The sequence below is a fragment of the Trachypithecus francoisi genome, unplaced genomic scaffold (assembly GCF_009764315.1).
Source record: "Trachypithecus francoisi isolate TF-2019V2 unplaced genomic scaffold, Tfra_2.0 Lachesis_group6, whole genome shotgun sequence".
In the NCBI taxonomy this organism is placed as follows: Eukaryota; Metazoa; Chordata; class Mammalia; order Primates; family Cercopithecidae; genus Trachypithecus; species Trachypithecus francoisi.
Genome location: NW_022681471.1, coordinates 62,324,974 through 62,337,829, shown reverse-complemented (window position 1 = coordinate 62,337,829; position 12,856 = coordinate 62,324,974). Strand labels below are relative to the sequence as shown.

General features: G+C 33.7%; 1 protein-coding gene across 1 annotated transcript in view; it reads right to left on the bottom strand.

Moving 5' to 3' along the window:
• BRWD3 (bromodomain and WD repeat domain containing 3) overlaps nucleotides 1–12,856 on the bottom strand; it is a 134,863-nt gene that overhangs the window by 55,522 nt on the left and 66,485 nt on the right. Inside the window, 7 exon segments of the mRNA XM_033201972.1 lie at nucleotides 2,487–2,640; nucleotides 3,676–3,739; nucleotides 3,742–3,779; nucleotides 7,175–7,215; nucleotides 7,846–7,946; nucleotides 8,877–8,947; nucleotides 9,457–9,557. Of these exon segments, the coding sequence (XP_033057863.1) occupies nucleotides 2,487–2,640; nucleotides 3,676–3,739; nucleotides 3,742–3,779; nucleotides 7,175–7,215; nucleotides 7,846–7,946; nucleotides 8,877–8,947; nucleotides 9,457–9,557 (570 nt within the window).

Below are 12,856 nucleotides of genomic sequence, written 5' to 3'. Positions count from 1 at the left end.
AAGTTTGAAAACCAATGCTTTATGTTATATGTTTATACAACAAATAACATGTTTACATATGTTATATGTTTATATAACATATAACAAGTTTACATATGTTATATGTTTATATGCCTCGTAAAGGAAAAGTTTACAAACATCTGCTTTAAGATCATTGTTGATTTTCTTTGGACTTAACTCCTGACTACAGAGTATATGTTTAAGAACAGGCTCCAAGCCTTAGAAAAGCATAGAGAACATCCCGAAGCTGCACTTATCTTAGGAACACACTATCACATTATAGATCAGGAGCATCTAAAAAATGATCATATCCTGCAAATCTCAAAAAGTGCATTTTGTCCCAAATCATGCTATTAAAAAAAGTAGAATAATAGAGTATCCTACCATATTATGATTATGGACAAAAATACAGCTTACTGAAAGAAAATATAACTTTAGACTGGCTCAAAACGTAGTGATAAGATTAGTAGGAAAAATCCCCTTATGATAAATACCATCACAACTCAACGTTTACCAAAATTCTTCCCAGTGACTACAGAAAAAGTTATTTCTTTGCTATAACAAAATCCCTTGCTAAAAGAATCAATTTGATATAGCCAATATTTTCTCAGGTTCGTACCCAGCAAAAAATAAAGTTAGTTTGCTAAACTCTAATGATAATGACATGACTACTTCAATGTACATTAGGGGGAAAAAAAGAATTTTGAAGCTGGGGATTTTCATTTTTTTGGGTCACATGCCTTAGGAGAGGACATAGTTAATAGATCATGGGGAACAAGATCTAGTCAAAATAAGTAATATCTTAAAATTTATCAATTTATCATCTTAAAATGCCATATTTGTATTTGGTAAGAACACTTTTACTTCCACCACCCCCACACAAATCTAAATTATCATCCTGGCTCATCCGGCTACTATCAGACTCCTATAATCTACCTGCAGTCACTCTCAACTCATTCCAATCTATTCCTTCTTCTGTGACCAGAATTAAAAGGTAGTTTTCAAAAGTAAAACTCACATGTCATTCCTTTGCTTTAAACCCTTTAATGATTTTCTATTGGTCTTACAATAGATCCTACAAAATCCTAGTCTGGCCCCTGTCCACTTTTCCAATTGTATCTGGGGAGACTCTGTTTCTGCTCTCTGTGATATAGCTAAATTGGCTTTCTTTCAGCTCGTATCTACCTCAGGACCTTTGCACACGCTGTTCCCTCTTTCTAGAAACACGCCCCAGCCTCCTCATATATTTGACTTACCAAATATTTACTGATACCCTACCATGTAGAAGCAGCAAATAAATAAGAAAACATAACAATAAAATATCAGATAGTGATGACCTAGTAAAAGTAAAGCAAGGTGACATAATAAGACAAAAACGAGGAGGCTATCTTGGATTGTTTGATCAGGGAAGGCCTAATCAAGGAGTTGACACTTAAGGTGAGATTCGGGTAATTCTTACTTATCTTTCAAAACTTAACTCAAACTACAATTCCTCAGGAAGTTTTCTCTAAGCCTCCCATTATCAAATTTGGTTACTCTGTTAGAAGTTTGCATTCTATCTCGCATTTTTCTTTCTTAGCACTTATCTGATTAAAAGTATTTCTCATAATAGGCTATAAGCTCTGGCATGACAGGACTCTGTCTAATTTACCATTTATATCTAACACCTAACCCACTTTTGGCACACAGCTGATGCTCAAACAGCATTTGCAAAATAGAAGAACTTTACATCCCTCTGATACATAAACACCACGATATACTACAAAGACAACAGAGTTGAGTCGGAAGAATTGGTTTCTAGTCTGAACCTTATCACTAACGAGTGATCGCATGGCAAGCATTTGGCATTCTCTCCTTAAAATGCTTATGAATTGATAGTTGAAACAGACAAAATAAGGTTTTTAAATTAAACTTAATCTGAAGTCAACCAGTATTATGATAAACTGAAAAACATCAACACCACCCATGTGATTTCTGCTATTAATTCTTTCAAGTTTTTACATCACAAATACACAAATACTGTAGCCTCTTACAATGACAAATATATACTTTCTGAAAGAGGAAAAAATACCTTTCTTTTCCTACTTCTTCCTCTTACCCCTATTCCTTGCATAAACTAATCACTAAAGGTAGACTATGTAGGATCCTTATCAAAATAAGGTACGCTCTACCCCATAACGGTAACAGCGAAAAAATGCCAATCCCTGGTAAAAACAAAATAACTTATATGTCCTCATTGTATACAATAACATAGTAGATAAGTAACTACTAGACTTAGAAAAGATCTTGAAAAGATTTCATACTTGCTTTTAGCAGGTATAGTGCGTGTCATCCCTATTTTACAGCTATGTCAAAAGAGGCCTCTCAGAAAATCATTTTTCCAAGGGCTAGTATAGTATATCACAGAAAGGAAACTGGAACTTAAATTTCCTGTGTCTTAATGTGCTTTTTGACCATTTTAATTACTCTAAAAATAAAATACTTACAGACAATGTATGAAGAAGCTGTCCTGTGATAGAATTCCACACTTTCAAAAGAAAATTATTCACTGCAGTAATAACTGTGGTATCATAGCGATCCCAGGCCACCATAGTCACCTTAAGTTTAGTGATCTTGTCTTCTCCAGATGGCAAATTATTGCTAAACAAAACAATTTGCAGTATTCATATCTTATGAATTTTGGACAAAGGTGCATGTTAAGCAGCAAATTATGACATAATTTCTCCAGGAGTACACAACTGTTTAGATTAAAAAATCCTAAACTATACTGTTAAGTATTCATGAAAGAAAAAAGTAAATGTATCTGCATAGGGCAATACCCATTAGCTTAATTCAGGGAGAAAAAAAGACCCTAAAATGACAAAAATTTGGTAAATAGTTCCTTGAGAACCAAAAATTATGAAACTACTAAGAAATCTATAAATACCTTGAAAAATAAAATTCATACTTATGTTGGTTATCAGAAAATATGAAAACATAATGGTCAATTTCTTCTCTTAAATATGATTTTTTTTTAAAAAACCATAGGTCTTATAAAAAAGCAGTAGAAAATTTAGTACCATTTTTATGTAATTAAATATGACATTATCAATAGGTAGCTATGATGAAAAAGTCATTTTTATATTGCAGCTAATAGAAAGACAGTTGATTTCAGGGCCATACCCTAAAGAAGCTGTAGTGTCCCAAAGAGGTAATTATGTATCTTCCAATCAACAGTGAAGATGACAAAACTGAATGCTGATTAAGTGTAAATATATTACTGAGTAGGAATGCTAACAATATAAAATATTATAAAAGTATCCTTAGAAAATTAAAGAAAAAGTTAAACATATGATGACATTTAACAAGGACAACTCTCAAGGTAGAAAGTAATATAGATATATTTTTTAATGACCTATAAAAATCTAAGGCAGAGAATAGCTCTGTAGGCATCAGTAGAACAGAGATCTTTGAGTCACAACAGACCAGAATATCAAATGAATCAGCAATATTCCTGACATCCAGTCTGTCAATCAACAGTAAAGATGATTTGCTTAGAGGCTGTACAGATGCAAACTTCATGTCTACAATTAACTTCAAACTATTTACTAATGTAAAAAGATATTTTATATTCATTATTAAACTCAATGTAAATATATCATGAGAACCACATAAACATCTAACATATATTCTTACCCAGTCATTTTAGTAGCCATGTCGAGCACTATACTCTTCCATTCTTGTTGCTGATACTGCCAATTCTTGCCGTTCCATCTCGACTTCCACTAACAAATCTTAAACTAGACAGAGTTAAAATAATTTTATTAATTTTCTCAAAATGTAAATCACTTTTTTTGATAATATAAGTAACACATTAACCCTCACACACGACTGAGGGGAATGTAAAATGGTACAGTCACTTTGGAAAACAGCTTGGCAGTTCCTCAAAATGTTAAACATAGTCATCATATGACCTGGAAATTCTACTCCCAGGTATATATCCAAGAGTAATGAAAACATAAGTCCACATAAAAATGTGTACATGAAATATTCATGGCAGCATTATTCATAATAAGCCAAAAAGTGGAAACAACCCAAATGTCCATCAATGGGATAAATGGATAAACAAAATGTAGCGTATTTATACAATGAAATATTATTCAGCAAAAAAAAAAAGAAAGAAAGAATGATAGACACAGTAACATAGATGAATCTTGAATAGGCAAACCTATAAAGACAAAAAGTAGATTAATGGTTACCCAGAGCTGGGAGTGAAGGGATAGGAGAATTGGAGGTTGACAGCTAAAGGGTATGAGCTTCTTTCAGGGCCAATGAAAATGTTCTAAAATTGACTGTGGTGATGGTTGCACAATCCTATGAATATACTAAAAACCAATGAATTTTATGTTATTTAAATTATATTTCAATAAAGATGTCATTTAAAAAGAATACATATTCACTCAGACTTCTGTCACTGTCAACACTTTGGTTTCTATTTTGAGAATTTATAAAATACAGACATATACACTTCAATAGTTTCTACCACAAAAAATTGAACTGAAATATATATGTTTTTCCTAGCTTAACTGTATTTTGTTAATCTATTTCTATGTTTCCAAGTACAAAACTATCACTTTTAATAAGTGTTCAACTACATGAATGTACCAAAATTTAATTAATCCCTTAATGATCAACTGTTGTTTCCAATCTTCACCATTATAAATAATGCTGTGATGAACATCTCTATATAATCTTTGTACAACCTCATACATATATTTGCTGAGTCAGAGTAGGTGTATTTTAAAGCTTTTGATACATACTGCCAAATTGTTTCCCTGAAAAGTTTTTTTAATAATTTACAATCTCATCACAAGTTGTAGAAGTGTCCATTTTCCCAAAACCCTTGGCAATATTGGGATTATCATTTTTCATTATCTTGTCATTCTGAAAGAAAAAAAAGTGACTGTTATTTTAATTATATTTCTTTGATTATTAGTAAAATTGGACATCTCCTCATGTGTTTATTGGTCACACGAATAATTAAGACCACAATAATGTAATTTTTCCTTAATGGAAAAAGACAGGGAGTTAAAAATTTAGGTTCTTCTAGCATGAAAGAATAGTAGCTATACTAATGTTCAAGCATCTAACTCAGTATAATGCAGTCAAATCAACCTTAAAATTTATTTGGTGTTTTTTTCATTCCTAATATAGACATCACTCTTTGTAGACCATCATTATTTACTCTCAAATTTGACAAAAATGAACTACTCCATCAGTGTAATTATTGCGGTCAAAAGTTATTTAAAAATAGAACATGATCATCCTATAAAGTCCTTATAGGCCGGGCGCGGTGGCTCACACCTGTAATCCCAGCACTTTGCGGGGCCGAGGCGGGCAGATCACGAGGTCAGGAGATCAAGACCATCCTGGCTAACATGGTGAAACCCCGTCTCTACTAAAAAATACAAAAAAATTAGCTAGGCACGGTGGCATGGTCCTGTAGCCCCAGCTACTCGGGAGGCTGAGGCAGGAGAATGGCGTGAACCCAGGAGATGGAGCTTGTAGTGAGCCAAGATCGTGCCACTGCACTCCAGCCTGGGTGACAGAGCGAGACTCCGCCTCAAAAAAAAAAAAAACTCCTGATAGACATACAAGTTGAGCTAGTCGAATACAAAATTCTAAAATCTGAAAGTGTTTGAGTGTCAACATGATGCCAGAAGTCAAAAAGTCCACACCTGGCCTCTTGTGATGGGTCACCAATAGTCAAAACTTTGTTTCATGCACAAAATTATTTAAAATATTGTATAAAATTACTTTCAGGCTACATGTGTAAGGTATACAAGAAACATAAATGAATTGTGTTTAGACTTGGGTTCCATCTCCCAGCATCTCATTATAATATGCAAATATTCCAAAATCTGAAAAAATATCCACTTCGGTACCAAGTATTTTGGATGTGAAATAACCCGTATTGGAAACAAATTAATGCTAGGTGCTTAAAATTTTAAATCTATTATGCTAGGTAAACTTTTAGGCTAGAGCCTTTTTGGCTGTCATCTTTTTGGGATTAGACACTTTAGAGAGTGCAAGGATATCTGCATATAATTCTGACTTTAGGGATATAGGGATAATGAGTGATACAGATATTCAGAGAAAGTCAAGACGATTAAACGCTGGAACATTCAGGAAACGTTTCAGGTAGGGCATGAACCATAAAAGGAAGATAAGACCTAGTTAAGAAGAGGGGGGAAAAAAAGAAAGGAGAGGGACATGAGAGGAAAGGAGAAAGACAGAAAGTAGGAGAGAAAGAGAAAGAGGTTAGGGGAAGGTAGGAAATGGCATTTCTTGGTAGAGATGATGTGAGGAAAAGTATAAGCAAAGGAATGGAGGAGATGTGAACAGGAGCAGGGTATACCAATTAGGCCGGATTTAAGGATTCATATGGAGAACAGTAGAAAAGAATGTAGATCTAAGTCATGTGGTAAAGAGCTCTGAATGCCAGGCTAAGACATTTGAATTCTATTCCATAGACAGAGAAGAGGAAACACTGAAGATTTCTGTAAAGAACAATGTTGGCCGGTCACGGTGGCTCATGCCAGCACTTTGGGAGGCCGAGGCGGGCAGATGACAAGGTCAGGAAATCAAGAAAGACCATCCTGGCTAATACGGTGAAACCTCGTCTCTACTAAAAATACAAAAAATTAGCGAGGTGTGGTGGCATGCACCTGTAATCCCAGCTATTCGGGAGACTGAGGCAGGAGAATCACCTGAACCCAGGAGATGGAGGTTGCAGTGAGCCGAGATTACACCACTGCACTCCAGCCTAGGTGACAGAGCGAGATTCCGTCTCAAAAAAAAAAAAAAAAAAAAAAAAGGAACGAGGTTACACTGGCAGAGATGGACAGGTCACAGGTCAAATAATGTAATGCTTGAATAATGTGGGTGCTAAAAGAAACAGAGCAAAATAAACAAAAAAGAAAGCACTCAGAAAGGAAGACCTGATAGGTTATGGTTACTACTTGGATGAGATTGTGGAAGTGATGGCTAAGGATGTCATCAAAGACAAACAAGGGCTTTGAACCTAAATAACTGGACAGAAAAAAGATATCTATCATAGAGGTAGCTGCATCTGAGGGAATGGTAGTAACATATACCAAACATCTGTTTACACAAAAATGTATTACATAATTACCTGTCTCCATTGTTACAGAACTGAACAGCAACAACTTTATCCTAAGACATAAAACAGATTTTTGGTTAAAATGGACTTATTTGTAAAATGAATTAAGTGCTCTTTCTCTCAAATGCATAGGCAAAAACATCATGAAGTCGATTTTTTTTTTTTAATTTCAATGAGGCCCAAAACAATGTACTAACTAATGAGGACTACTTATTAGCAGTAATAGGAAACAAACCAGACACAGGGAAACCTTATAAACCATATCTCAAGAGACAAATACTTCTGAATAGATATTAGTTTATTACATTCTCCATAATAGACAGCACACTAATGTAAGATAACACCTTAAAATAGTTAATTTAATAGTAGTTGCATTAGATTTTCCACGTAATTTTATTAATTTTTGAAAATAATTATTTCCTGTTTCCCACATCATTTATCTAATTATTTTCCAATGGAATCATCTGACAGTCTATAAGTACCATAGTTTAGAGACTGCTATTAAAGCTTTTAGAATAATTAACCCATACTTTTACTAGTATGTATAGTACTGATGACAAGAGTAAAGTGTAAGCCAAAATTTGTGATTTGTATATATTACTGTGGTACACATCAGAAAAGAAATGAAATAAACTTTCCAAGGATATTCAAAAATAAAGCAACTGTTTCTGATTTTCTCTTACCGTATGTGACTCTAATTCAGCAATTTTCTCAGGAACCTCAGAACCCAAATAATATATTCTAATCACATGGTCAGTACTACCAGTTGTAATGAACATACCGCCTAGAAGATTAAAAACAAAACAAAACATAGTACCAAGGAACCCTAAAAACCCTCTCATTACTTCCTTAGTTGTATGCTACACCTTGCATTAGTAAAAAGGCTTCAAGAAACACAAGGTTGTCTTCTAATTATTAGAGACATACTAGTGATTCAGAGAAAATGTAAAACTATATCATTCATCCAACAAAATCTACAAACTATATATACACTGAATACAGGCCGATGATCATAAACATTAAAGAAGACATCCTTGAGGAATTCTTTCTTTATTTAGAAATGTAACATTCCAAAATTATTTATAAGACAACTTATCTATAATTCTCTTTACCGTGGCCATAGTGGTTGAGTGTAAAAAGTCAACTGCTTTTGGGATGATGAAAAAGTTCTAGAGATGGATGGTGTAACAGATGCAGAACAATGTGAATATACTTAAAGTTACAAACTGTACACTTAAAAATGGCTAAAATGATAAAATTTTAGTTCTGTATATTCACCACAATCAGAAAAAGGAGGAAAAAAAGGTTAACTAATGTAGGATTCTTAGCAGTAGAAAAAGCACTGTAAAAGTGTTTTCAATATGGAGCAACAGTACATTTTTTTTGTAACCCAGGGCAGAATTTTTGTGTTGATTGTGGAGGAAGCAAATTTTTTGTTAGTGGATATTTAGAGTAGGGGGTCTGTTTTTACCAAGAAAAATCATCATTATATAAAAATGTATTAAATTATGAATAAGGAAAAAAAAAAATCAACTTTACACATTACTTAAGAGTCCAAAAGAGTTTATCTATCATAACACATGGTTCAGATTTTTGATATCCTTCAATTAACACTCAAATGTGTATCTTTTTTATTCACAAATCACATAATCTGTTTTTACAACTGGATCGTTTAATAGTCCAGATGCTCAAAACATTCTAGTTTTATACATACCAGAACTGAAAGATGAACAAGATATCTGGACTCCAGGTCTGGATCTCTCAGTAAATTTCACTGGGCGATCTCTAAAGAGAAAAATAAGTTGTTTTTATGTTTCATCATGTTTAGCTAATGGGCCAGAATGTTAGCACACTACTGGATACTGATCGATTTAGCATCAATATTACAGAAAAAACAAAAGGAATGTGGTCAATAAGTACTATTCCCATCAATTAGGTTAAAAATGCATTTAACCTTGTAAACATCCTTTATGATAAAAGTATTACCACTACAGTTTTATTAACCATATTACTTACTACTACCATTATGAGATATCTTCTTACCAAAGTAAGAAATGAAACAAATAAAATTCTACCAGAATTTTCTATATAAATTGTCTCTTCAACATTAATATCAAAAAAATTATCCTAAACTCTCTTAACCTATTGAAGTAGGTATGGATATGTATACACAAATACAAATACACATATATAAATATATATACATACATCTATTTAAATACATGGACTATTAAGAATCAAGGCAATAGATAAAAATTAACATGCTTAATTTTTCACAAAATTTCTAAACTTACCTAAACTTCATTGTTTTGACATGCCATTGCCAGAAACAGATTGTTCCATCAGCACCAGTAGAAGTGAGGTATCTGTTTGTGCCTTTAGTTGATGGACAAAACTTAAAAAAACAACAACAAAAAATATGATTCAAATAAAAAGTTTTCATGTTCAGCCTAACATCAAACACAGAGCATTTTTAAATTATAATCATTTAGCAAATATAATTTCAATAAATTCAGTTAAAATTTTTTGTTTCAAGGGACTATTTTACTTTCCTAGATTAATAAATACCTTATAAAAATTTAAAAATATCAAAAAAACTATAGAAAAAGTAACTGAACTTAGGATAAAATGTTTTAGTTATAAAAAAAATTACTTTTAAATTATTTAACATTACACTTTAAGATTTTTTAATCACTTTCAGTGGAGAATAAACTCAAAAGCGCATTACTACTTAAAACTTTACAAATGTGCTATATATACACTTATAGAAACAACTGGAATTTTTATAGTTCAGATGGACAGAGGATTAGAAGTAAATCTAAAAACACTTGGGAAGTTAATATCCAAGTATTTGGTTTTATTATTTTTTCACTTTAAAATCCAGTTTCATTCAATGAAGTATATAATTTTGTCCTTTTTAGATATAAGCCATTTGTTTCCATAAATAATGTAAAATAGGTCAAATCATTATTCATATCATATCATTGTGGAAAAATGGAGATCAAGTTAAAAAAAAAATTAAGTTGTCAATATAGAGGACTACTAATATGTCAGAAGGATCAAGGCCTTTATCGTGTGGGCTTCTCAGGCTCTTACTCTCAGTATTTTACATATCCTCAGAAAAGAATCACAGAAAAGGAAAAAGAACAACTGAGCTCCTGATGTCTGGGACACAGGAAAAAGCTGAAAATTGGACAAGAGTTTCCTACATGTCAGTGAGTTTTTAAAATCCCAAATGAAGATAATTAAACATTTCCACTGAGATGATGACTAAGGATTAAGATGTATAGGGTTTGAATACATTTTGAATGCAAATCAAAAGAAAATTATCATTATAGATATTAGAAGTAATTTACTTATTAGCTTCTTTGTTTGGAAGCACAGAACTTCTAAAGACAACAGAGATGAATTCAAACAAAAATTACTCATTAATATTATCCATTAATAACTGATGTACAGTAAAGAAACCAGGACTCATGCCTATATAGTCCTCTGTTGGTATCATTGAGACATTGCTTCCAGGACCTCCCATGGATACTAAAATCAGCAGATGCTCAAGTCTCTGATACAAAATGGTATGGTATTTGCAGATAACATATGTACATCCTCCTGTATACTTCAAATCATCTCTAGATTCCTGATAATACCTAATACAATATAAATGTTGTAGTGATTTGTTGTTATACTATATTATTTAAGGGATAATGGCAAGAAAAAAATCTGTACATGTTCAGTAGGAAGATTAATTTTTTTCAAATGACTTTTGTTCCTCAGCTGGTTGAAGCCACAGATGCAAAATCTACGGATACAAAGGGTTAACTATATTTTCATTTCTGAGATTGAGAAATTTGCATTAAAAAGCTTAATCTGGCTGGGCGCAGTGGCTCACACCTGTAATCTCAGCACTTTGGGAGGCCGAGGCAGGCAGATCACCTGAGGTCAGGAGTTTGAGACCAGACTGGCTGATATGGCAAAACCCCGTCTCTATTAAAAATAAAAAATTTGTTTGAGTTCTTTGTAGGTTCTGGATATTAGCCCTTTGTCAGATGAGTAGATTGCAAAAATTTTCTCCCATTCTGTAGGTTGCCTGTTCACTCTGATGGTAGTTTCTTTTGCTGTGCAGAAGCTCTTTAGTTTAATTAGATCCCATTTGTCAATTTTGGCTTTTGTTGCCATTGCTTTTGGTGTTTTAGACATGAAGTCCCTGCCCATGCCTATGGAATTTATGCAGCCAACAGACATATGAAAAAATGCTCATGATCACTGGCCATCAGAGGAATGCAAATCAAAACCACAATGAGATACCATCTCACACCAGTTAGATGGCAATCATTAAAAAGTCAGGAAAGAACAGGTGCTGGAGAGGATGTGAAGAAATAGGAACACTTTTACACTCTTGGTGGGACTGGAAACTAGTTCAACCATTGTGGAAGAGAGTGTGACAATTCCTCAAGGATCTAGAACTAGAAATATCATTTGACCCAGCCATCCCATTACTGGGTATGTATCCAAAGGACTGTAAATCATGCTGCTATAAAGACACATGCACACATATGTTTACTGCGGCACTATTCAAAATAGCAAAGACTTGGAACGAACCCAAATGTTCAACAATGACAGACTGGATTAAGAAAATGTGGCACATATACACCATGGAATACTATGCAGCCATAAAACAAAGATGAGTTCATGTCCTTTGTAGGGACATGGATGCAGCTGGAAACCATCATTCTCAGCAAACTATCGCAAGAACAAAAAACCAAACACTGCATGTTCTCACTCATAGGTGGGAATTGAACAATGAGAACACTTGGACACAGGAAGGGGAACATCACACACTGGGGCCTGTTGTGGGGTGGGGGGACGGGAGAGGGATAGCATTAGGAGATATACATAATGTAAATGACGAGTTAATGGGTGCAGCACACCAACATGTCACATGTATACATATGTAACAAACCTGCACACTGTGCACATGTACCCTAGAACATAAAGTATAATAAAAATAAAATAAAATAATTAGCTGGGCATGGTGGCACATGCTTGTAATCCCAGCTACTCAGGAGGCTGAGGCATGAGAATCGCTTGAAACCAGAAGGCGGAGGTTGCAGTGAGCCGAGATCGTACCACCGCTCTCCAACCTGGGCCACACAGCAAGACTCTGTCTCAACAACAACAACAAAAGCTTACTCTAAAATCTACAGCAGTAATCCACAAATACAGCCAACACACCAAATTCAGCTTGCTGCCTGTTTCTGTAAATATAGTGTTATTGGAACACAGTCACCTTACACTGTCTATGGCTGCTTTTGCACTATGGGAACAGAGCCGAGCAGTTGTGACAGAGACTGTATGACATGCAAAGCCTAAATATTTACTATCTGGCCTATATATTTGCTGATCTTAGATTTGCAAGAATTAGACAATTAAATATGAAATAGTATAATTTTATAAAGTGAAGAAACATTGAAACCTTTATCTCCATTGCATTAAAATTGCTTAATCAATCACAAAGGGGGATCTGGCCCATTAATGTGCCTTAATAGAATTGTTTTAAATGAGAAATCATGTTATGGATTGTTTAATATAACATTTATTTTTGTATTCCTGACAAATTAATACATACCTACTGTAGAAAATTTAGGAAATGTGGAAAAACAGAAAAAAAAGTAACATGTAATTCTGCATTCAGTG